Source organism: Alexandromys fortis, unplaced genomic scaffold (genome assembly GCF_014885135.2).
Source record: "Alexandromys fortis isolate MF-2015 unplaced genomic scaffold, M_Fortis_MF-2015_v1.1 scaffold_0, whole genome shotgun sequence".
NCBI lineage: Eukaryota > Metazoa > Chordata > Mammalia > Rodentia > Cricetidae > Alexandromys > Alexandromys fortis.
The window spans coordinates 12,953,036-12,978,752 of NW_026067949.1; the positions used below are offsets into that span (position 1 = coordinate 12,953,036).

Here is a 25,717-nt window from a genome sequence, read left to right on the forward strand (position 1 = left end):
CAGTTGACTAGTGATGTCTATCACAAGAGCAGGCTAGGGAGTGACAATACCATTCACCATCACAATGTTTATAGGTAAATTAGGTCCAAAGAGATCTAGAGACTTATCCAGTTGTCTCTGCAGGGTCCATGAAAGCAGGGACCACCTTCATTCACTTCTGTTCTCAGAGCCTAGAACAGTGCCCAGTGCTTGATGAATGAATGAACACGTGTAACTATAGACAAGTTAGAATTCAAACCCATCTCTCTTTTCTAACACTTCCTAGAATGTGCACCACTCGACCAAACGCAAACAATCCATTCAAATCCTTACTTCAAGCCTATCTTTGACTCTTGTATGAGATGAGGTTGGAGGAGGAGACAGTATTAACATATACACGCACACACACGCGCACACAAACACACACACACACATCATAAAGGCAATGCATGTTTGGAATACTTTCTGAATCGCTTTTGCTTTGTTTCTTTAAATTTTAGAACAAGAGGCATTGGCTAAATGGTACAAATCCCTTTATTTACAGACAAGAAAAATGTCACTGTCCTGGTGATAATTGTGTAACTAGTAAGGGGCCCAGCTCTGACTCAAACTGGAGCTCCCTATACACACCAGGGAGGGTTTTACTAAGCAAACTACATCTTACAAGCGCTCTGAGAGAACAGATGTACATCTGCTATGCCTACTGGCTGCTGAAACACTAAAATGTTTTGATATTGGTTAGCTGAATAATGCCACCTTGAGTTCTCAAGGCCCCTCCAGACTGGTGGGCCGGTAAAATCAAGGACCCTCTGTTCTCTCCTTGCCTAGCACTATGCTACATGTGCAATGCCACAGTGCCCAGCATTTTACATGGGTTCTGGGAATTAAACTTAGGTCCTCATGCCTTTTTGACATCGTTCTCCCTTGTCCCTGTTGAATATTTTAATCTCATCCTTTGGGTGGGTCAGAGCTAGGAGGATCATGTAACTCATTGTCTAGTCCCATCAGAGGACTGGGACCCTGACATGGAAGCCTAACTCTGGGGAAGGTCCTGTCTCCATGCAACAAGGCCTTTCTCAGGATGAGCTTCAGACCTAGCAGGAGGACCCATTGAGAAAGACCTCCAGCCTGGGAATCTCTGGGGCTAACATCTGCTGGCGAGGGAAATGAAGGTACGGTTTTTCAATCTTCAGAAGGACTTTCCAAACAGTGGTCCCTAAAATGGTAGTGGATACTGGGTGCACTGTTTCCCTTAAAGTCAAGCCTGAAAATCAAATCAGTATGGATGATTTAAATCATAATGCCTCCCCAAAGGAACTGGATTCCTTAGGATGTCTGTGGAAAATCCACTCTTAGGAGTCTGGAGAATACAGGTTTGAGTCCTTTGAACACGCTCACAGGTACACGAAGATTCCTGTAAGGATGTTCAGGGAATCGAAAGAAAGAAGAGCCCTTTTTAGAACCCATTCTCTTTGGAGAGATTCCTTGCTCAGCCTAGATATACGGGTGAGGGCCTTGGTCCTGCCTCAAAGTGAGGGAAGTCCCAGACTTTGTTGACTCCCCATGGAGGCCTTACCTTCTCTGAGGAGTGGATGGTGGGTGGAGTGGGTGGAAGGTGGGGGGAGCAGGAGGAGGGGAAGGAGAAGGAACTGGGATTGGTATGCAAAATGAGAAAAGATTGTTTTAAAAAAAAACAAATAGAAAGAAAAGAAAAGCCCCTTGTGGAGGTTGGGGCGGCTCAGTGAGTAAACAAAAGCATGAGAACCCAAGTTCAGCTCCCCACGCCTATGAAGAAAAAAAAAAAGAAAAGAAAAGCTAGGTATGGCATCACCCAGTACTGGGAGATGAATATGGAGGATGCTAGAAGCTTGCTAGGCCAGCACATCTAGCCAAATCAAAAGGCTCATGAGAGTAATATACCTCTAATAATGACCTCTGGCCTCTTTATGTGCACACGCCGGTATACGCATCCCCACATACGTGAAGGCAAACACACATAAAAGACTCTCCGGCACACACACTTGGCCTGCAAGCCTATCGAAGCAGACAGGTTAAACAAGTGATAGACTACCAGACAATGGAATGCTAAGGATCTGTCAAAAAGAACAGGGCCAAGTAACACGGCCTGATGGAGAAAAATCTCTGCTGTGTTGCTAATGAGCGCGAGGCAGCGCTGCTCCCGGGCTATCATTTGCTTGTGGAGACAAGGAGCTAAGCTTAATGCTTCTATGGGCAGGGGATTATTCTGAAAGGAGAAGCAAGAAATGCTTGTACCGAGTTTGCTTCTGGGAAAAGGACCAGAAAGAAGACTGTGGTGGGCGGAACGTCTTCCCGCTAAACCTTTTTCCACGATTTGAATTTTTTACCAGGTACATGTACCACCTTTGCAGCTCAGGAAGGCGAGAACAAAGGCCCTGAAGATTTCCATGCAGGCAGAGAGAAGAAGGTAGCTGCATTCCACCGGCCTGCCCACCCGGGGCCTCTGAGGCTGTTCGGCTCAGCCCAATCGCTTCAAAGAGACGAAGTCCAGTGGGTGAAGGCAACATGATTCACATCGATAAAAATTCAACTGGAAAAAAAAAGTTTTCCTTCTAATTTGGAACCTGGGTTAGGGCTATATTAGCATATCTCAGAGAGGCGGCAGAGCAAAGTCGAAAGGATGGAGGTTCGGACTCCAGTGAAATAGTCTCTCCGAGCCTCTGTTTTTCCCCTTCATTAAGAAGAGGATGAGAATAGTACCGTCTTTCCCATGAGACTGTTACAAGGATTAAATGAGACAAAGTGCCCGGAAAAAAGTGTTTTGTACATTGTAAAGGGCAACGCAGAGGCGAGGCACTAATTAGTGTTATTACTGGGAAACTCAGACTACTGTGATTAACTGGGGACGGGGGGACTAAGTCTGTAGGGTTTTTTTTTAAGTCCAAATATATAGCTTATAATTAAAAATGGATCATCACATCACTGGCTTGAATAATCCCGATGCATATGCAGTTTGCTTGGGAGTTTTGTTTTGTTTCTCTCCCCACAAAGCCAAGCCAAGCCTGGCTCCAGTCGGACTTAAATTTCAACAGTTTTGTTGTAATGGGATTTCGTTGTAAAGAACCGAGGGGCAAGATGGCTCAGCCCAGATGACCTGAGTTTGAACCGTGGAATCCACACGGTGAAGGAGAGAACCAACCTCCCTTCCCCCCCCAAATTGTCTTCTGACCTCCACACACACATACATCATAACATGGACACGCCCCCTCCCCACCCCAAATAAATAAACAAATATAATCAAAATATCATACTTCAGATCCACTGGAACTAAATGTGAGGATGGCCTTTTATTGAAAGGAGAAGGAGCCTCCATCATTCCCCAGAGTTTATCAGAGACCGCAAGAACTGCCATGAAGGGAGAACCCCGGGCAGAAGGCTACCTGCTGTTAGTGTAGTAGCTGAAAATCTTCAGAGCCTGGTCCTAACCTCCCTCACACCTGAGATTCTGCCTCCAAGTTCAAGTAAGCACTTCAAACACATTTCAGGCTGTTGGTCTGCACCTTCATCCTAGGGCAGATGCCGGCAGTCAGCTGACATGATCCTTCTCACCGGGGCAGACTCAGCCTCAGAGCCCTCTCGACCTCTGCTCTAGGAAGGCCTGAGCAGCCAGCCTGCCCCCCCCTCCCCCATGGAGGAATGAAGCTGTGTCATACAATCTCCTCCCCCACCCAGTGCGATAGCTTCCCCTTGTCCTTTTCCGCCCCATGGCCTCCCCTCTAGTCCTCTGACTGCGGAAGCTGTCCCTCCCAATGTCACCTGCCCCATGGAAAACCCCGGCGGAGCACCTAATAAACACACGGGGGCTTTGTCCAAGGCGACTGACACGGGATAAATAAATAATAAACAACTTCATAACGAAGTTTGGGAGGCAAATCCAGCCTTCTAGACCGGTAGTTAATAGCTGTACGACCTGAGATGGGTCATTGGGCTTACTCCAGCCCACTTCCTCATCAGCAAGTCTGAAGGCAGAGTGTGGGGAAGAGCGCTTGGATTCTTCCCACAGCGTCTGGCACATGACAAGGACTTGCAGAGTGGCTGTGACTGTGCCATAGCTGTGTTTGTCTCCCACACAGCCACCTTCAAGGGAGGGACTAGGTCTCCATCCATGAGTTTCCAGCTTAGGGGAAGAAACTGGTCCATAGAGGCCCGGCCAGCCTTTGTTCCACTTAACTGAACACAATGCACGTCACAGGAGAGGTACTCGTCAAGGGCTTGGGAAGCCAGAGGTCAGAGAGGCAATTTCTGATTGTGGAAATGAAACACGCTCATGAACATACATGGATATTTGGGGTTGGGACAAAGGGAAGCGGCGATTTGAACTGGCTGTCAAAGTTTAGGGAGGATTTTGGGAGGGAAACATGGGTGTGGCGGCGGAGGTAAGACTGCGCGCTGACATCGCTAGCAGGGCTGGCTGGGATGCTGTAGGGAAATAGGCTCTTCTAGGTCAAAGGAAATGAATTAGGGAGCCATAAAAGTGGGAGTATCCGCCTCAGCCTACTAAGGCGGAGCTGAGGCTCGTGAGTTTGCAAGAGGAACGACTGGGAGTCTGCAGCCTTAGCGTGTGTGGTTCTTAGAGGTCACCAGGGAAGCTACAGCCTGTGGGCCTGTCTTCAGGGGGGCCAAAGGAAGATTCAGGGCCAGCTCTGCACCTCCTCGCCCTCCACAGGGGTTAGGGTATCAGGGTATTGCCACAGAGTGGTCCTCCCTGGAATATAGCACCAGTGGTCTACGGGAAACCAGAAAATATAGGTATTTAATTACAGGGTCCAGTGAATGTAGGCTATAGAGGAGACTGAGGGGTTAATGCCAGGCAAGAACACCAGCTCAGACCAAGTGGTCAGAGAAGTGGGCATTTGAGCAAAGGCATAAAAGAGGCAAGAAAGCAAGCTGGACAGAGATTTGGGGAATGAGCCTATTAGGTGGCCACTGTCCCTCAAATGTCCCAAAGTGGGGCTGAACATGGTCTGCTTAGGGAGAAGCAAGCAGGCTCACGTGGCTGGACGAAAGCATGCCAGGAGATCAAGCCAGCAAGCGCCACACAACAGGGTGGTTTGATCCCGAGCAGCAGAGTGAGGGCCTTAAAGAGGGCATGAGGTGGCCGGCCTGTACAGCACAGGCTGCCTGGAGAGAGAGGGGGCAAGGGTGAAGCTGGAAAGCCACCACTAGGCTGTGGCCAGAGTCCAGGAGGGTGGGGACTTAGACCACAGTGCCAAGAGTATGCGTGGCAAGGAGAGATTGGACACAAGTCATATACAGTTGAAACTGTAGCCAGCGGCCCTGAAGGGCTCTCCCCTTAGGGTGTGACAGAGAGGTGTTCTGAGGGTGGCCCAGGTTAGCCTGAATGTTAGTTAACCTTCCACCCCACCCCACTGCCAGGTGGTTGATTGTTTCAGTGAGTTCAGGAATGAGTCAGACACACAGGGGACATAAGAGATAATGCCCATCTCTTCTCCCAAGGAAACAGACAACAGTAAGTTCTTGCCCAACCACCTATGGCTCCATGACTAGAATATAGCAGGGACAGGTATGTAGAAGGGCGTGGCCAGGTCTTGGCACAACGCATCTGAAGGCTGTTAACTTTTGATCTGGGTTGGGCTTGCTCAGCAGGGCCGGATGGAAACTTGCCAGTTGTCCACCAAAAGTGCAACCGGTAGCCCAGCCTGGGCCTGGCAAAGAGAAGAGTCTGGGGGTACTCAGTCCCATCCCTGAGCACAGGCCAAGCTGGCAGCAGCGGGGACTTCAGCCATTCTCCTGGAAAACCCAGGCACAAACAACAAAAAAGATAAACCCAGATAGGGGGTACCGAAGTTCAGAGGCAAGACCATATAGGACATGAGATGCCTGACTCAGAAACCGCTTCCCAAGCCCTGAATCAAGGGGACTGTGGTTTATAAAGAGGCCCAGACTTAACAGGTGAAGCTCAGATGGGGTCTCTGATACTGTCTTGTGTTTCAACTGACCCTCGTGGGGCTATAAAGCAAGTGAGAAGGGCCCTGCTAAGAACAAGGCCCCCACCCACCCCTGCCTGGCCCCGCCCCTAGGCCCCACCCAGAGCCCCGCCCCAGCCCACAGCCTCATCCAGAACAAAGGTCGAAGCACCTCCCACAGCCGGCTGCTTCTCACTCAGGTGACTTCTTTCTTAAGGGGAGAGGTAAAATGGACTCATTTTGGTAAACAAATCATAGCTACAGGTGCAGAGCTGGTTTGAGAGGGCAAGGAACTCCCGCCTCCATTCGCAGAGATTTTTAACTCCTAAGAAAGGTTTTCCTCTGTGCTATGATTTGATTAGATTGGTTCTTACGCCAAAAGTAATGTTCTGAAGAAGGCGGGCAGAAAATGCCCACTGTGCCATTGCTAGGCCTCGCAAGCTGGGCAGGGAACGACAGAAGAAAAGGCAGCTCCCATTTTCAGGGCGCCCTGAGAATGAGCCAGTTTATAAATGATTTCATTTCAAGACGTCCTGCTTGCAATTTGGTCATTTTTCAATGAGAAATATATACATTTGCAAAACATGAAATGGAATCGTTAAGCCCTGATGAAGGCAGAGGCAAAGCAAAACCGGGGCTGTGTGTGCCCTGTACTCCCTTCCGCTTGACAAATTAGCAATCCCTGTGGAAGGCAGTCCAGATAGGCACTGGCAAAGGGCTCTGCCTGGAGGAGGGTGGCACCCATTAGCAAGGGGCACACAGCTCCCATATTCCAGATATCTAATGACCCAGCTCTTCCCACAATGCGCGCGCGCGCACACACACACACACACACACACACAGAGAGAGAGAGAGAGAGAGAGAGAGAGAGAGAGAGAGAGAGAGAGAGATGCAAACACTATTGAACCTGAATTCAGTCTACAGTTAACAATATTCAACGGCACTGGTTTCCTAGTTTTGATACTGTGCTGTGATTACAAAACACAGTAGCAACGGGAGAAGCTGGGCTGTGGCACAAAGGACTTTCTCTACCATTTGTACAGTTTCTTGTGACTCTACAATTAGAGTAAAAATAAAGAGTTTTCAAGATGCCAGCTGTTCAATGCATTCAGCAAGAACTGAGGACCTATACAGACACACACACACACACACACACACACACACACACACACACACACACACGTTTTTATTCTATATGAAGTCACTTTGGAGCCTTACCAAGAAACTACCCCAGCCACTGTTCATCCAAAAGTCCCATCTCAAAGGTGAGAAAAAGCATGTCACTAGAGGAAGAACACGGAATCATGTCCTTAAGTCACCTTCCCCCATAGCAGATCTGGAAAAGACTAGGTATTTGGAACGGACTGGGGGAAAGTCTGTTGTCATGGGCTGTGGAATTCGTGCACCTGCCAAGCCAGCCTGGGGGGTTGGGCCACAGTCAAAACAAGATCAAAGTCCTCAGCGCAGTCCCACACCCTAGCCCAGAGATTGAAATTTGTGGGTGCAACAGAATCCATTTCAAATGCTGAGTCTACTTCATCACCAGTCCTAGGCAGATGAGGAACATCGTAGACCTGCCGTCCTGAGGTGGAGGGGGTGCTGAGGAACGACCCAGGAGCCTCTGGATGGATTCTGTATGGACATGTGGCATTTAGGATAAAATGCAGAACTGAGACTCGCCCATCAGTGCGGCGATGGACTCAGTAGATGTCGCTTGATTCTGAGGGGAGGATCCATTAGCCTGTTTTATAGGTCAGGAAACAGAGGCTAGGCAAGTTCTGCCTACACACTCAGAAGTGGCAGGGCCCAGCCACAAGCTGCTACCCTGAGGCACAACCTTCCTATCAGGCACAAGGTTGCTTTTGGGGGTCTCTCTTATCTCCTCCAGGATAGAACGTTTTTTCCTATAAATAACAAAAGCTGTGGGGCTTTCTGGGGAGCCAGTCTTTGTTTCAGCGGCACAATTGCTTCGAAGCAGCTCAGAAGCTCTCAAAGGTTCCCTCCTCTCCTTCCATGGTCCCTTGATTCCTTTCTGTCTTTCATCTTCCTCCCTATCCTCCCTTAATCTTTTTCCTCTCTTTCATTTTTTTATTCACTCGCTTTTGTCCCCAAATTCAAAATGACAGACACAAGGGACCTCTCCACTTTCCTTGTCTTATTGATGCTAACTTAAAGAATTTGCTTTTGGGGCCCGGCATGATAGCTCAGTGGGTAAAGGTGGTGGCTGCCAAGCCTAAAGACTTGAGTTCAATCCCTCAGACCCACATGGTAGAAAAAGAAATGACTCATGCAAACTGTGCTCTGATGTCTATGGCACACACACGCACACACACTCGCACACACATGGTTACGCACACACACACTCACACATACACTCATACACACACACTTACTCATGCACACATATGCCCACACTCACATGCTTATATACTCATATTCACACACATACTCATGCACACACTCACACACACTCACGTGTGCACACACTTTACACACATTCACACACGCACACTCACAAGCACTTATACATACACACTCACACTCATACTCGTCCACACATACTCATGCACGTACACACTCACACACACTCACGCACATACACACTCACACACACAAATATACTCATACACACACGTAATTTATGAAAGGAATTCACACCTGCTGTCATTTGATGGCACTGGCCATCTGAAAACACAAGAATTGTGCTCTGCCATGGGGCAAGTGACCTACCACTTTCCAGAGGACACTGTGGGATCCTGTTGGCCCAGAGGCTCCAAATATAGTCCACGTTCCACTCCAGGCACACCTGATGGTCTTTGAAAGGCCGTTCAAAAGGTGGGACCGTCTGCAGCAGGGTGTAATTCTTTGCGACTGCATGCAGCAAATTCTCCTCCCCTCGGACATTCAAGCCCCCGCCACTGTGCCTGTGAGTAATCCAGGCTCGTAGGATCACCGTGGACACAGAGATGGGGTGTCTGATGAAGTAATCATCTCTGTACACCATAATGCTTGGGAACTTCACGTGTACTATTTGTGTCCTGCTGGTGTGAAGATGTTTCTCGTTCCTCCACCTCTTCTTGTACACGGGAATGCTACTTCTGAACTCAGACGAGACGACTGCTTCCAAATTGACAACACAAGGCTGAGAGCATAAATACTCCACGGAGACTTCAGAGACGTTGCGCACGCTCCCTTCAAAGGCAGTAAAATAAATAAAGTCTGCGTATGTTGCACCCTGCTCGGCACTGGGCAGCACCGACGTCGTCAGGGAAGTCTGTCTGCCCAGAGATGGCACAAAATGCTGAAAGGGAGAGAGAAAGCAATACAGAATGATTTAAAATATCATCCTATTAGCACATTCAGAGGTTGTTATTTTCTTGGCATTAAAAACTATAGGTCTATGTAAAGGCGATGAATCTGGGCAGTGAGAGATGTCAAAAGCACGACTATTAGACTGGGAAAAAACCAACACACATACGCAAATGAAGACCGGATCACGCTGGACTCTCTCCTAGGCTCAGGAACATCTGCTGATCAAAATCTGGCTTTCAAAGCTCTGTGGCAGCCAGTCCTGAGCTGGCTTTCTGAAGGACAAGGCTCGTCCCTGGCAGAGGTAAGAGCGAAAGGGTCCTGCCTTAGAATGAAAGAGGAAAGCCAACTTCAGACATGCACAAGCTACTTCAAATGGGGGCCAGACACTGCCAATCAAAGGGCTGGAGGAAAGCTGAAAAAGCATCACCAGGGAACATAAAAAGAAGGCCAGCCTGGTGTCTGTATCTCTTGTAAGTGTGGGGCCAGGACAAGCCTGCCAGGCTGGTGGCTCAGCTGGGGGTCTCTGCTGTTCCACACTGGCAAGCTTGAACCAAAGCCCTGTTGTTTCACTATATATGATGTGACAGAAAAATTCTAGCAGGATGCCCACTTGGTGGCTTCTTTATAAGTACCCAAGCCCTCCCCTCCCTGTGTGATTGTCTTCCAGAAATCTGAGGAGCTTGGTTACAAAACGCAGGCAAGTTGTGAGACTGGAGGTCATGAACTACGGCTAGCCGAGCCCTTCTTGACATGACTTTGTGACTCAGGTGTCCAGAGCAAACAAGGTCACTGTGACCACTTCACACTCATGTTGATGGTTAGGACTGAAAGAAAAAACAAAGTCCTAAAAGGCAAGCATCGGTGATGGTGTGGAGAAACTGGAATCCCTGGGCACTGCGGGTGGCGATGTCAAATGGCACAGATCCTAAGGTAAAACTAAAGCCACTTCTGTTTTTCAGGAAAAAAAACAAAAAGAACTATGTGGACTGATCCCATGAGTCCTCTTCCAAATATACCCACAAAGTTGAAAGCAAGAACGTGAGGACGTAGCTATACGCTGACATCCATAGCCACACTCTCCCCGACAGCTAAAAGCAGCTCAAGTATTCATCCATGACGGGAAGAGCGGTCTAAGTGCACTACAACGGAATGGGATTCGCTAGCCTACATAAGATGGACGAACTTTAAAGATATGCTTAGTAAGATAAGCCAAACATAAAACAGAAGTACTGTATGAGGCACTTAAGGAGAAGATAGAGGAGTCAGCCTCATGGGGGCAAAATGGAAAAGGGACTGCCAAGGTCTAGGACAAGGGATGGGTGGTTCATGTTAGAGTTTCGTTGCAAGGTGATGAGAATGTGCTGGAGGCAGAGAGACGTGGTGGCTGTGCAGAATGTGAGCTTACTTAACACCACCGAACTCCGCGCTTCCAAACAGCAAGCTTTATAAATACTGTATCACAATTTGAGAGGAAAAGCCATTTCATTTGCCAGCAGTGATGATGCATGTCTCTAATCCCAGCACTCTGAGGGCAGAGGTGGGAAGATCCTGCAAGTTTGAGACTAGTGTGGTCTACCTAATGAGCTCCAAGCCATCCAGGGGTACAAAATGAGATCTTGCCTTAAAAATGGGGAAAGGGGGTGGCAAGATGATTCAGTAGGTGGAGGCACTTGTGCCAGGCCTGATGACCTGAGTTCAATCCCAGATCCTACATGGTGAAAGGAAAGAAGTGAATCATAGAATTCTCTCTGACTACCAGGCATATGCCATAGTACACGTGCACACACACACATGCACACACACACACACACAAAATAATAAATATAATTCTTAAGAATTTAAAACTACTTTGGTCTTACAAAGAAAGAGAAGGGTCTCTTTTCTTTGTTCTGGCTTAGAGCCATATAGAAGCAAAGGGGGAAGAGAACTGAATTCTTGCACCAGGGAAACACACCTGTCAATAGCAGTCAAAACCAAAACAAAACAAGAAAACAAAGCAAAGCAAAACATAGCCGTATGCCAACCCAACAAGGAACACGCCCAGCGCAGTCAGCACCAGATGCACAACTGACTGGGGTCTAGATCAGCTTAGGGCAGAAATAAGATTCCAGTTGGGCTTTGAGGGGTGAGGAGAAGTTCTGGGGACAGTGCGAGGGAGAGGCTGACAGTGGCATTAACGGCACCATCGGAGCAAGCGGCGAAGAACCCAAGGGTTCAGGAGAAAGCAGCCTGGCTTGGCCAGAGAACAGAATAATGGCAGAGGTGCAAACAGCCATGGGAACCCGAGATGACAGAGAGCATTTGGCTCTGGGGACAGTGAATGGCAGCCCAGGGCAAGAACTCTTCCCTCGGTGTGCAGGCTTCTGTGGAAGGGGTGCAATTTTCTTTTGGACTCCACGCACACGGGTGAGAGTGACTGTCCAGCAGGCATATGAGGAGCTAGTCCTAACTCAGTGATGAGTAAGACCCCACTCACGGAACAGAATAGCAAAGTAAAGTTACGTAGAGGTAGCATTTTTGACCTATTAGACCCTCAAGGTCAAGGTCAGATTTTGTCTTCCCCTGGCTGCATTGGGGGGAGGAACACCAGTGTGCTGCTGGTGGCGGTCATTTCTACAAGGCAATCGCGCAATACCTACCGAAAGGATAAGTGCAGTCACCCGCTGGCCCAACAACCCCACTTGCAGAAATTCATCCTACAGATACACTGGCTCTGTGGGAAAGGGCGTCAGTACAGGCTTATGTCAGCACTCTCCATCTCAGCGCAAGAGAAAAGGTGCAGATGTCCATTGTTTATGTAAACGAAGTACTTCCAACCCTGGAGCTCTCTGTAGCCATGAAGAGACTCAAGATCCTCACACACAGAGGAGGGGACTGTCTCTGAAGGGTACTTTGGGTTTGGAACTCTGGTTGCTCTTGTCATTTTTAAGTGGGTTCATAAAGTGGGTTACAGAGCACACAAACGAACACATGGTGTAAAAAAAAAGAATCACTTGAATACACATAGCATCAGTTTCTCCCATGGAACATGGAAGGACGAAGTGGCCAGGAGAGAGAGAGAGAGAGAGAGAGAGAGAGAGAGAGAGAGAGAGAGAGGGTGTTGCTATCTCATTAGCTTTTGCATTCTTACTGAGGGTTCACAAATGGCAGAAAGGGAAAGGAAGGGCTGGCCGTTCCTTCGTGTTCATCATGGGAAACCTGGGGGAAGAAATCTGGAAGGAGTGAGGACAGTTCAAAGTGCCCAACCCCTCTGGGAGAGGCTTGTTTCCTGCACTACTTACTGCGGCTAAATTACAGGGAGAAAACACCCATAAAAATAATCTTGTAGCTGGAAGTGGAGGAGGAGAGCCCTTGGTGATGGCTGGTCCTGTCCTTCGCTGTGCAGAGGATGAGACAGCAGGCACACAGCTGCATCTCTCACATCGCCCCACTAGAGTGGGCGAGCAGAGCCCAGCCAGGAACCTGGCTCTTTCTTCACCCCCACCCACCCACCAACACAATGCCCACCTCAAGCCACGTCATGGAAAGACAGATCCACCGTTGCCTGCGAACTCTGGGATGCAACCTATTCCTTTTGCACAAATAGATGAGCCAGTGTTGGTCCACAGGAAGGATGCATTCATTTAACACCCAAAAGAATTTCCCAAGAGCCAACTGCAGTGATATTTTGTTTGTAATCTAACAAATAAAGCTCGCCTGAAGATCAGAGGGCAGAGCTAAGCCACTAGTCAGCCATAGAGGCCAGGCAGTGGTGGCACACACCTTTAATCTCAACTCTTGGACGACAGAGGTAAATAAATCTTTGTGAGCTCAAAGCCACCCTGGGCTACACAAAACTGATATGGTACAAAAGAGAAACAGAGCTGGGAGACGGTGAGTCACACCTTTAATCCCAGTACCAGGGAGGTGGAGATAGGAAGGGGTGTGACTGGGCAGAGAACGAAATATAAGGCAGGAAGAGACAGGAGCTCGGATGCAGTCTGAGGATGCAGTCTGAGGAGCATTGGTAGAGGTGAAAGATCTCTTCAGTGGCTGGTTGCACTGCTTCTCTGCTCTCTCAGCTGTCACCTCCTAATATCTGACTTTGGGTTTTTATTTATTAAGACCAATTAGAACTCGTGCTGCACCAACAGTCCTTGGTGCCTGTGGAACTAGGTCAGAAGAACAGCAGACAGGTGGACGTCGCATCTTATGCTCAAGTGATGCCCCAGATATTTCCCCACGAACGTCCGTACAAGGAGGCCAGACAAGGCCCAGTGTCCGGAGCCTGCCTGGGTACAGTGCACACCATAGCGTGTTCTCTTCCAAAGAATGACTCCCAATCTCAGTCTTTCCATGCCTCTCAGAAAAACTCACCAGGTCCTGTTTTCTTGCTATTTTTTCTCCCTAGCACATTTTTTTTTCAACGTTAAAAGCAGAGAACTCTCTTTTAAACGGAAATGCGGGCGGAAAGCCATTTGATTCCCCCCTGAAAAGTGTGGTTCCTAATAACCCAGTTCATTATTTTACATCTGATTGCTTGAAAATGCGCTCGTCACACTTTTCTGCATTAATAAGGGCAGCGTGCCACGGTTTGCCTGGAGTGTTACACTCGTCACACTGTGGCTGAGGGAGGTGGAGTCACACCTTACCCTCCACCTCTCCGGGGCTTTCCTTCCAAATTCCGTTTCAAAGAAAATGCCTGGATATTCGCACGCAGATGAATGTATTTTCATCTGGTTCTAAGTCTTGTGTCAGCAAAAGCAAACAAAAAAGGATGCAGATCCTAGACATATGTTCTCCAGCATGAGAGGCAGGAGGCAGGACAGGCTGGAAGAACAAAACAGACCCTGAATTCCAAAGCCTCGCTATTTAACAAAAGGCTGTGAAGGGTTTTATTAATGATTTTACACTGGTTGTATGTGAAAATTATAATACTTGGATATAAGAAATTAAATAAAATATATCAAAATGAATCATACCTATTCTTGTTTACTTTTTCCAATGTGGCAACTACTAAACATAAAATTATAGATGTGGCTGGAATTGTCTACAGATGGTGCTATTCTAGATTGGAGATCATTTGGCTTTTTCTATTAAAAAAAATGACCACATGATATAAACCAGTCATCCCTCTGTTTCTGAGAGGCACTGGTTCTCAGTCCCCAATAATGCAAACATCTGTGGATGCTCAGGGACCGTACACAGTACAGGGTAACTGTGACGAACAGATCCACATATGGATGTGGTAGCCAGAGGACAACCTTAGCTATTGTTCCACAAGCACCAATCACCTTAGCTTTGTTTGTTTGGTTGTGTTTTTTTGTTTTGCTGTGGGTGAGGGGTGTTGGGTTTGTTGTTGGTGTTGTTTGTTTTGTTTTTCTGGGACAGGCTCTCTCATTGGCTTGGAACTTGCAAAACAAGCTCAGCCAGCTGGCCAACAAATCCCTGGTATCCTCCTGTCTCCACTTCCCCAGGACTGGGAATAAAAATACACCCCATCATATTCATTTGGCTTTGTTTGGTCATTTACAGGTTTTAGAGGTAAAGTCTAACTATGTCACCCTGGCTAGCCTTGAACTCATTAAGATTAGGCTAGTCTTGAACTCAGAGAGATCTACCTGCCTTTGTTTCCTGAGTGCTGGAAATAAAGATATGTACTCCCATGCCTGGTCAATACTCAACTTGTTTTTACATGTGTTCTGGAGATAGAACTCAGGTTCTTGTACTTATGAGGCAAGCATTTTACTGGTCAAGCCATCTTCTCTACTCCCTTGCTGTATATTGCAAATGGTCTCTTAAGTGATTTATGTCTAAGCTGTATAAATGCTTTGTGCATATTTGCTGTATTATACTGTTTCAGAAAATAACAGCAACAATACCTGTACATGTCTAGTACAGATGCAATTGTTTGTCAAACAGTTTTGACCCTTGGTTGGTTCAACTTCAAGGACTTGAAAGCCATGGGATATGAAGACTGACTCACCTTGGGTCACATGTGTTCACTGTGGTAGGAAAGGAGCCAACAGGATGACATATAAACCGAAGGAAACTGCTGTCCCACACTACTTTTGCTCACAAACAGGCACACTGGCTGGGCTGGCCTGTGGTTTGTCAGCCACTGCTCTACAACACCAAGCTTTCTTCCTAGACAGAGTTCTGAAGCTCTGAGTGATAGAAGCTGAGCCCGGAATGGAGTTGCTATGGGAGACAAGGGATGGAAAGACTCAACTTGGCACGATGACCCAATGAAGCTTGACTATGTATTTTTTTAAGGCTCCCAGGTGAGAGGTGTTGACATCCTGCTATGGCTTCTTTCAGAAAAGATTCAAGTTGGATCCGACCCTGATGCTAGGCTGTGCAGAGAGATAGCTTATTTGAGGAGAGGGAGAAGGGCGGTGGCAGTTGGTGTGTAAGAGGGACTTTAGGATGAGGCCCTTTCTGTAATATAGTAGGGGTATGCTAGCCCCAGAGAGGATCCAACAGTCACCCCATATGTCACGTGCGGAGCATTGGCCCACATCCTCTGAGAACCCTGAGGATCTCCGTCTTTGGGACATCTCTGCAGTGAAGGAAGCTGGCCTCTTCCGGGCTGGAGAAGACCCAGAGGGCAGCTGCTCCGCCATGAGCTGTGGCTACCTCTGCTATGTACAAAACCAACACCGATTAGTAACACATCACACTCTAAATATTGATTAAGCCAAAGCTGATTTCCTGGCTCAAGTCATGTGTGTGGTTGTCAGCTGCTTCCTGCCAGGAAAATAAGGCAATTAACTTGAAGAGTTCCAGCTTCAGGCCTGACACGTGTCCAGGCTTCATAGGTATTTTCCTGTGCCAGGGCGCATTAACATAAACTAAAAGGCCTGCCTGCACTTTCTCTAGTCCAGAAACTCCTAAACCAGAGTCTATATCCTTGTTACATCTCCAGATTCTAAAAGAGACCTTGGCATACAGTAGGAATTGTGTGTTTCCTGAAAAAAAAAAAAAAAAGCATGTGGGAAAGAGCACCTGCCAGGTGTTTTGGTGGTCAATCTCCTGCTACAGCTTCACGGCCCTGGAAGGTACCTAGACACCAAAATATCTGATCCAAACTGTCCTTCCTCGCTGTCCCATGTTCTCTCATAAGTGATATCACCAGCTCACCCCTCACTCAGCCTCCTTGGTCTCCTCTGCAGAGCTCCTGACATCAGCATTGCCAGCAGAAGGAACCTGAGAGGTTGCGGAAGTGCCATCAACTGGACCATTTGGGGTAGACTCTCACAGCTCACTCACCCCTCCTGACCTTTCAGACAACGGCTCTATGACCTGGAACTTTCCCATGCCTCCACAAAAACTTAAAACTTACTTCTTGAATTAAGAAATTTCCCACCCACCCCCCACCTCATTCATGCTGGATCCTGGTTCCTCTGGTGCGTTCATCCAGGTTAATATGATAATATGATAGAACCACATCCCCACGCTTGGGTTCCAGCCTTGTGGGATGATGCCGTAAAAGAAAAGAGAAAAACAAGAGGCAAAACCACACACAGCTCAAATGCTCTGTGGCTCTAAGCAAGGCATTCAGGGTGGGAAGGGGGCACTCCTGGCCCCTTCATATCATGCGGTGTAAGCGACCATGCCAATGTTCCACTCCAGAAGCTAAAGAACCGCTCTGCACACTCGGGGCTGGGAAGAGACTCCAGAGTCCTCAGATAATGGGTTCCGGCAGGCGGGAGCCCAAATCAAAGTCAGATTTGAGAATGCCATGCATGGTCAGAAAACAGAAACCTTTTTGCCTTTGTAATTGTGTACTGTAACATTTTTAGAAAATGAACTAGATAGTTGATGCGGGTTCATGATAGGAGCTGTGAAAATGAAGTCTGGGGACTGAAGTGGTCAAGGCTGTGTACAGCCTGTACACATATGTCTGCACTACAGACATACATGTGCCGGGTGCTCATGGAGGCCAGAAGAGAAACACCAGGTTCCCTGGAACTGGAGGAACAAACTGCCGTGGACTGCCATGTGGATGCAGGGAATTGAAATGTTGTCCTCTAGAGTAGCATCCAGTGATCTTAACCACTGAACCATCTTTTGAGTTCCAATATGAAACCCTTCTAAAAAGGCATAATACCATTTGTGAGATAGGAACCCTCATGTTTCAGGTGCCCCCTCCAAAGGAACTCATTTCTTACAGGCTGTTATTCTGCTAGTCAGAAAGCATCTCTATAATGTACCAAGAAAATATTAATTTCAACAATCTGATAATAGATATTTGATAACAATTTCACTGCAAAATACTTAATTTTAAGTAAAATATTTAATTTCTGTATCAAAGCATTGTCAAAACATTTCCTAAGCCCCATGCTCAGTGGACTTAAAAGTGTACAACCTATTTCACACATAAATGATTATAAGTTTAATATTATCTATAGATAGGCTCATAGACTTAGGTTTCTGAGCAATATACTTCAAGAGATTTTACATAAGTATGGTGATTTCAGGTTTCTGTGAGATGTCAGGCTTCTCTGTGAATAGCGGTCCTCTCTTCTTAGCAAGAAACAATGGTTGGAACTGTTTCGAACTGGTCTGAACCAGTCAGAACCGGTTTAAACCTGTCTGAACTGGCCGGAACCGGTCAGAACCAGGTGAACCCGGTTTGAATAGGTCAGAACCGGCTTGTGCCAGTTTGAACGGGTTAGAACCGGTCTGAACTGGTCTGAACGGGTCGACACCCGTCTGAACTGGTCGGAACTGGTCTGGACCGGCCAGAACTGGTCTGGACCGGCTGGAACTGGTCTGAGCCAGCTTGAACAGGTTTAAAACAGTCTAAACCGGTCGGAACCAGTCAAAACCATTTTAAACCAGTTGGAACCGATCTGAACAGGTCAGGACCAGCTTGAACTGGTCGGAACTGGTTTAAACCGGTCTGAGCAAGTTTCAGCTGGCCGGAAACCGGACTGAACCTGTCGGGACCGGTATGAACAGGTCCAAACCAGTTTGAACTGGTCGGAACCAGTTTAAACAGGTCTGAGCCAGTTTCAACTGGTCCGAGCCGGTTCAAAACGGTCTGAGCTGGTCAGGACCGGTCTGAGCCGGTTTGAACTGATCTGAACAGGTTTAAGCCTGTCAGAACCAGTCTGAACCTGTTTGAACAGTTCTGAACTGGCCGGAAGTGATCTGAGCTGGTCTGAGCTGGTCTGAACCGTTCAGAACTGGCCCAAACCGGTTTAAACCGGTCGGAACCAGTCTGAACCGGCCGGAACCGGTTTGAAACCTGAACTCATTGATTCAGCCTGGGAATCAAGGACAGATGAGTCCATATATCTTCTGGGCAAAGAAACAAAACTGTCCACATGGGCTAAATTTCTTTTAGGATGAGTGCGTTTGATTCCTTTAAGCAAATCAATAAGGAGTTGCTCTGTTCAAATAGCCCTGTTCCACAGAGCTGGGAAACTGGCTTTCTTCTCTACATGGTCCACTAGGTATTGAAGGAACGAACAGGGATGGGGAAATCTAAAATCATTCACTCTCACCACAGGAAGTTCATTTACACTTACCCGTGTGTGGGAGCAGATCAGATATGCAAACAATAATCACATCTGTTTTTCTCGTTCCTGCCCGCTCAATCCATCCATCACTTAAGAAGTCCTTGGCTCAGAACTCTTTCTTTCCAAACTGCCTCGATCAAACTTTCATAGGTCAAAAAAGCAAGTATTGGCTTTAAAGTCCCATTTTGTCCAATTTCTGCTGACTAAATAAGCAAAAAATTCTCTTGCTCTCCAAAAAGCATACCATTACACAGAACGGGCAATGATGTCAACATGGTCTTCACCATCAAGATCTGTCTGGGGAGACATTTCCCGTCAAGCGTTATCCATTCCCAGACAAAGCCAGCCAGAGATGCACCATCCCAACAACGATCAATATTTCTACGTGTGTAAGAGAAACCCTAATACTAGTTAGCCTGCTCTTCCATTCTGACTCAGACCCTGTAAGGACAAACAGGGTTGGTTTTGCTTCCCTGGGGCCTACTGTGTGCTGACTACTGTGGCAGGTGCAGTCAATCTTTTCCTTTCCTTTTCTCACTCACTTCCTAGCCTCGTGTCTCTTGCCTTCCAGAAACACTCCAAACGATACCCTCAGCTCACTTGACTTCCTGTCTCTACCCTTCGACTTAAGGTCAGGAGAACTGGAATCCTCTGTATCTCATCTTAGAAGTGGGAAGGACCAAATCTTCCTCTGGTCAATCTTGGGGGGACGAGATAGTCTGTCACACAGTGACACGTGGGCCTGGGTGTACACGTCAGCATGAGTAAGCCATTCTCCAGGTAGGACAGGAGGCAGGAGCTGCCAAGGCAGAAGCTCGTCAGCAATTCCTCAACCTCTTCCTTCAGTTCCTCCCTCCGAGGGACAGGACAATCCAGTAGACAGAGTAACTGAATTCACTCTGGGCTATTTATGGTTTGCTCAGTCTATCCATCATCGCAGAGAATTGCTTGGGTTCTTTATTTCTTCTCTTGCACATTTCCTATGGCTCCTGCACTGTTGGCAGCCAGGGAAAGCAGGGGGCAAAAGACGGGGGCCACAGCATGGGAGAGTCAAGACAATGATCTGATATTTGAAGGTTACCTCTGAATTTCAAATATCCATAACCACAGTTCCCCAAGCTGACGGTCCCTGACATTTTTTTTCTTAAACTTTTTATATCCTGTGCTGCACAACGTGAAAGGATAATGAATATTCCTAGATGGGTAATGGATGGGACGGACGCACTTACGGGGGTTCCGGTACAAGACTATCACAGCCGCCGCCTGCTAATGATCTCTCCATCTATCTGTGATGCTAATGTCCCTTTATTCTGTTGTCCCTAGTTGTCGGACAAGCCCAAATGTCCACGCTGAATACTTCAGCTATACAGCTGACATCAATATTGCCTACAGTGAGATTTACTTTCTCACTTAAGGAAAAAAAAATTATTCATTTGAGACTAGAGTTCAGAGAGACAGGGCAAGTTCAAGGGCAGGGCAAGGTAAGGTAAGGAGGGGAAGCATTGGCGGTGTATGGACACAGCAAGAGGTCAATCTGTGGGGCATAGCCCCCTGTGAGGGGACTTCTCTGTAGCAGTGACTTCAGCAGAAGCAATACATCCTTATGCTTTGGAGGCCCTCACTCTCCCTGGAGGCTGTCTGCATCTTGCCCTTCGGTGACCTCAGGGTTTTCTGGTAGTCACTGGAACCAGACACCGTTTTTTTTTTCAGAAATCTGCCTGACATGGCTTCATGACTTGTCTTTCAGGCCTCATCACAATTATTTATGCTCTGGCAGTATCCTAGCTACAGCCACAGCACTCCTGTGACTTTGTCCCAGCTGATGAAGAAGGGAGGTGCCTTTCCTCAGAACCCCGACTCCAGGGGACAGGCTCCCCAGAAGGGAGTGTTCACCAAGCTGCTTGCATTCCAGCCTGTGGGCAGGCTGCTATAAAATAGGAATGACCCCCAAGGCATCCGTGATTTGGCACTGTAAGTGCAGCCTACCGCTTGGTCGCCATCTGCTTGGGACACAATGATACATGCTCAGAGGCTGCACCTCCGTTTTTGCCTCACCCTTACCAATGGCAAATAGTTTCTGAGTTTACTTTTTTTTTCTTCCTCTTTAATATCCTGCTCCTATTCTGTGGTCTGTCCTTCCTGCTCCGTGTATTTTAGGTTACTTGAGACATGACCTCACATCCTGGACAGCAGACCATAGCTGCTAATTGCTGGAGCTCTGCTAATGGACTGTACATTTATACAAGAGGGGAATGGGCCATAAGAAGCACCATCCAGAAGCCAACGGGCTAGCGTAGGTCACAGCGAGGGCTCTGGAGAGGAGGCGCTTGAGCTTCCTCTCAGGTTGTCTGTGTGGCCTGCAGCAGCTTGCTAACCTCTCTGAGGCTGCTCTGTTCTCAGAGCGGCGATCCTCACAGCTCCTGCCTCACAAAGGGTATTTCTGAGATTAATACTAGGCAGTGACCACACGTGAGTTAGCACAATGGAAGCTGTTAGGGCTTCTCAATTCTGGGATGGCTTTCACCACCAGCTCCTGGCTAGACATTCAGTTCCACCTGCCTGCCTCTAGCTCCCAACCAATCAGCTCCTCCAGGAAGCACTCCAGGAGAACCCACAAGATATTGCATCTTCATTGCTTCCTGGTCTCCTCCCTCCCTCCCTCCCTCCCTTCCTCCCTCCCTCCCTCCCTCCCTCCCTCCCTTCCTCCCTCCCTCCCTCCCTCCCTCCCTCGCTGTGTGTGTGTGTGTGTGTGTGTGTGAGAGAGAGAGAGAGAGAGGGGGGGGGAGATGTTTACATTTCCCCCAGTTCATACCACAAGCTCCTCCAAGATCTAGAGGCTCCACCTTTGGCAAACATCTCAGGTAGTCCACCCCAGGAGAGTACAACCATCAGCATACGGCTGGGCCCCCCTAACGAAGCACTGAGGCCTCCTCTGGAACCTAGCTTTGGCTCACTCAGGTGGGCAGACCCCTCTCAGTCAGCTCGGCATGGCTCTCTTGCTCACTCCCGTCTGTTAGCAGGCAGGATGTCATAAGTCCCCCAGAAGGAAGCAGGGACGGTGCAGTTGCCCCCTTCTCCATCATGTCCTCATAACCACCCTTCAACCACCAAGTCATTCAACCATGCTCTGCTCCCCAAGGGACAGTTCTACCTCACCACTTCCCTTTGTGGCTCCTGCTGACTCCCCTATCCTGTCTCCCTTTGGGTCTGTTCCCCTAACCCCCCCCCCCTTGGTGAGCGTAGAACATCTATACTTGATCCACCTTCTGTCTGGGTTTTACACTTGTTACTCTGATTTCATCAGCTGACCAAAAAAAAAAAAAAAAGCCATCCCGCCCCTGGCAAGGCCTTGAGATTCACACGTGGAACTTTCCAGATTACCTGCATGGACATCTTTCATGAACTGCTCAACTACATAAATTCCGTTTCCACGCTAACCAGCAGTGCCCTGTATGCAGGATCATCTGTTTAAATGAAAACCCTGTCATTTGTCATGGCAGCTTTATTTATGAGTCTGTGTACTGTAACCCTATGGCATAAATATTAAATAATAGCATCCCTCGGGCAAAAAAGAAAATAGTTCCCATTACCTGGCAACTTCTTATAAAAATAGGAAGTGAGCCTAACCACGAAAATTGGTATTGGCAAATTCTAGAACACACGGATAAGCAAGCATTGCTCAACAGGTAGAGGGGCACAGATACTATTATCATTTTTACTCTGCCTTGATTCAAAAGATGAGACGCCAGGAAGCAAAGAGAGTTTAAAAGAACAGCAAACTGGGGTTAAGTGACAAAATTTCCTCAAACCCAAATTCCAGTTCCTGTCAGCATCTCCAAGCAGTTGAGCTTTCAAGAAGACCAGACTCCACACACTGCCGGCTGCCACATGGAACTGGGTTCTGGACAAGGACAATGCTCGTTTTTTAAGCATTCTGTGAATTTCCTATTACATCAGTTTCATGATTCAGCATTTTCCTTTTCATTTATTTACAGTAATATACGGTGAGATACGGTGAGCTTTAGGCAGGATCCTGGAACATAAGGTAGGCTAGGCAGCAAGGGTGTAGCCTTCTGTAAATACACTACTGCTCAGAACTCAGGAGCAAATGGGAGAAAGCGAGTCATCCAAAAAGCTGGGAAATATCTGGGTCTCAACTACTCTGGTATTTAAAATAGGTTAGTGCCATCTAGTTCCTAAGTCTAACAGAAGGCAAGTAGCGTACAAATTGCAAACTGACGTGCATAAGCCAAACGCAGCTCTGAAATGACAACGTTTCAAGACGCAGCTAAAGTCACCACTCTGGCGGTAAGCGTGGTACAAAGAAGTAGATTTTGTTCTGGCAGCTGCTACTTGGCTGGAGTGACCAAGGAGTTGAAGAGCCTCTGGAAACGCAAGGTGCGGTGGCACAGAACCGTCCGGGTCGGGAGGACCCAGTGAAAAAGTCAAAGGAGAGACGGGGTGGGTGGCAGGGGAGAAGAAGTTGGGGACAAGAAGGAAGGAAGCTTCAAGAAGGTGAATGAAAAGCCAAGCATGGGTGGGGACAGGGTGGGGAGTTACGCTCCGAGGGGCTGGAGACGAATACAAGAAAGAAAGGGTCCAGTGTCACTGAGGACTTGAAGGGGAACCTGGGTCTGGTCTTCAGCGAGGTCGTGAGGAAGAGGAATGGACTCCAATGAGAGTAGCCGGCAAGTCCAGTCCGCGCACCCGGGTACTTATCCCAGCTGCTGGGAGCGCCTGGGGCGCATTAACAAGGAAGAGAGAAAACTCGAGTTGTCGTGCCCACCTCCTGCTGTTGGGGTCCGCGGCCACCCCACCCGCCTGTCCCCAGGGCCCGGGCAGAAGAAAGGACCCGAGTAGGGTCCGGTGCTCACCAGGTAGCAGAGAAGGAGCAGCGCGCCTGCAGGGCGGCCACCGAGGCCCGGGGGGACACCGCCGCTCGGGGGGACCATGGCTGAGGCCCGGGGACCGAGCGCGGGCGGCGGGGGCTGCTGCTGCTGCTGCCGCCGCCGTGGCCACCAAAGCCCCGCGTCGCGCCACTGCATGGCGAGGCCGCCCGGATCCGGGCCGGAACAGGTCACCTGGTGCAGGGACCGGCCCCCGCCCGAGGCGCCACCTTCCCGCCCGCCCCCGGCCGGCGGCCCGCCGCGCGCGGGGCCACCTGCCGCCGCCACCGGACCCGCCGCCGCCACCACTGCCGCTCCCGCCGCCACCCCCGCAGCCCCAGCCGAGCGCCGGCTCCTCCCCGCTCGCAGTACCGTCCCCTCCCTCCCTCGGCCTCTCTGCCCAGCCCGCCTCCCCGGTCGCTCCCTCCCAGCCCCCGGCGTCCACCCCTAGGGGCCGTGGGCGCCCACGCAGGTGGGGACCGCGTGGTCCCGCCCCCCCACCCGCGCCGCTGTTCGCCGCCTGGTTAGCGGGGCTCTCGGCCGCCCCCATCCCTTTCTCTTGCTTCCTCCTCCGCCCCTTCCGCGCCCTTGCAGTCCACGATCCCCCCCCTCACCCCCTCTTCTCCCCACTTTCTCCCTTCGCGTCCCTTTCTCCCTAACTCCCCTCCTTAATCATCACTCCCTCCAGTATCTCCCGCCCGTGCCCACCCTGCTGCATGCCACTCATTCCCACTTCGCGCCCGGGCACTGAGCAATGGGGTTTGTTTGGTAGCTTGGGGGCCCGGGGTGTGTGTGTGGGGGGGGGGTTGTAGCAGGGGCGCCATTCCCTCAGGGCGCGGGCTGAGGGTGCTTCCTTAGAGTTGAACCACACAACCGCTTGGCTCCTAAACCTTTGGGATGGATTTTGACCCCTGCCAACCTCCACCTGTCCACCTGCAGGGCTTGGGGCCGCTTTCTTGCTTGCTGTTTAGAGCCCAGGCTGTGCCCCACCCTGCCACCTGATTGGCGACACGTTCTGGATGTTTCCTCCTCAGGGTTTTGCGCGGTGCCGCCGCTGCTGCCACAGCGCTCTTTGTTTTAATTGTCCGGAGTATTGGCGCCCAGAGCGGGTTTGTATTTGATTTGCATCCTCGAGCTCCAGCTTCCACTTGGACCGAGAAGAAAACGAATTAATTAGGCCAGTCCAATCGTACTCGAGTCATGTATGAAAGGGGGTGAGGCCCTTGAAGTGCACAAACAGCTTTTTTTTTAAAAAAAAAATCAGGACACATCCTAGACTTTGTGGAGGCAGAGTGGGACTGTTATAGACCCAGATTCTGTAGCTAGTCATAGGTGAGACGCGCCTGGGGACAAGGCAAGCAGCTGAGGGCATGGTGTACCTTGTAGTTCAGGGAACTGCTTGGCTGTCTTGCTGCTGAGAAAATATTGGGGCGCAGGGAGACAACAGCTAGTGCTGTGATATAGTTAGCCCATCTTGGAAAGTTTGCCCCTTTGGCATTGGTGTGGATTTGTGTGGATGGGAAGTATTGATTGATTGGGAGCCACAGAACACTGCCCCTTCCCTGAGGAGCTGTCGCTACTGTTGGCCAGGCTTGTGAGGTTGGGCAAGAGTGAGGATAAGAAGCCCAGAGTTGGTTATCCTGGCCCTGGCCACGCTGGCTGGGGATGTCAGCAGATAGTTAGGTCTCCCTTGTTCGTTTTTTGTTTCTTAAGTCACCTGAGTTTTGGGCCAGTGTAAGGCCCCTGACACCCCGATCACAGCTGGAAGGCTCTCAGATGTTAGTTCGGTCAAAGATACCTGGAGAGCAAAGCAGCTAGATGGTGGAGTGGCCCTGAGATCTGTCTCAGCGGGTCCTGGACAGGGTTGAGAAGTCTCCTGGTGCGTGAGTTTCCAGGTGGGTGACAGTGCCCGATTAGGGAGGCCTCACTTTCCGAGCCATGGGCTTACAGGCAGGACTCTGCCTGCCCAGCCAGCTGCAAGTACAATGAAGCACTTGGGAGCTTTGACAGATGTTGCCAGGATCCCTGTCCCACTTCCACAGAAACAAAGCACTTAAAATTCTCT

At 49.1% G+C, this 25,717-nt stretch overlaps 1 protein-coding gene across 3 annotated transcripts in view; it reads right to left on the reverse strand.

Moving 5' to 3' along the window:
• The window catches only part of Sel1l3 (SEL1L family member 3), a 110,884-nt gene extending 86,924 nt beyond the window's left edge, over positions 1 to 23,960 (reverse strand). For all 3 annotated transcript variants that reach the window (XM_050149594.1, XM_050149595.1, XM_050149596.1), the window contains exons 1-2: positions 23,641 to 23,960; positions 8,676 to 9,246 (exon numbers count right to left, since the gene is read on the reverse strand). In XM_050149594.1, coding sequence (XP_050005551.1) covers positions 8,676 to 9,246; positions 23,641 to 23,811 — 742 coding nt within the window. In that variant the 5' untranslated portion in view covers positions 23,812 to 23,960. The remainder of the gene's footprint in view (positions 1 to 8,675; positions 9,247 to 23,640) is intronic.
• Positions 23,961 to 25,717: the final 1,757 nt, after the last annotated feature.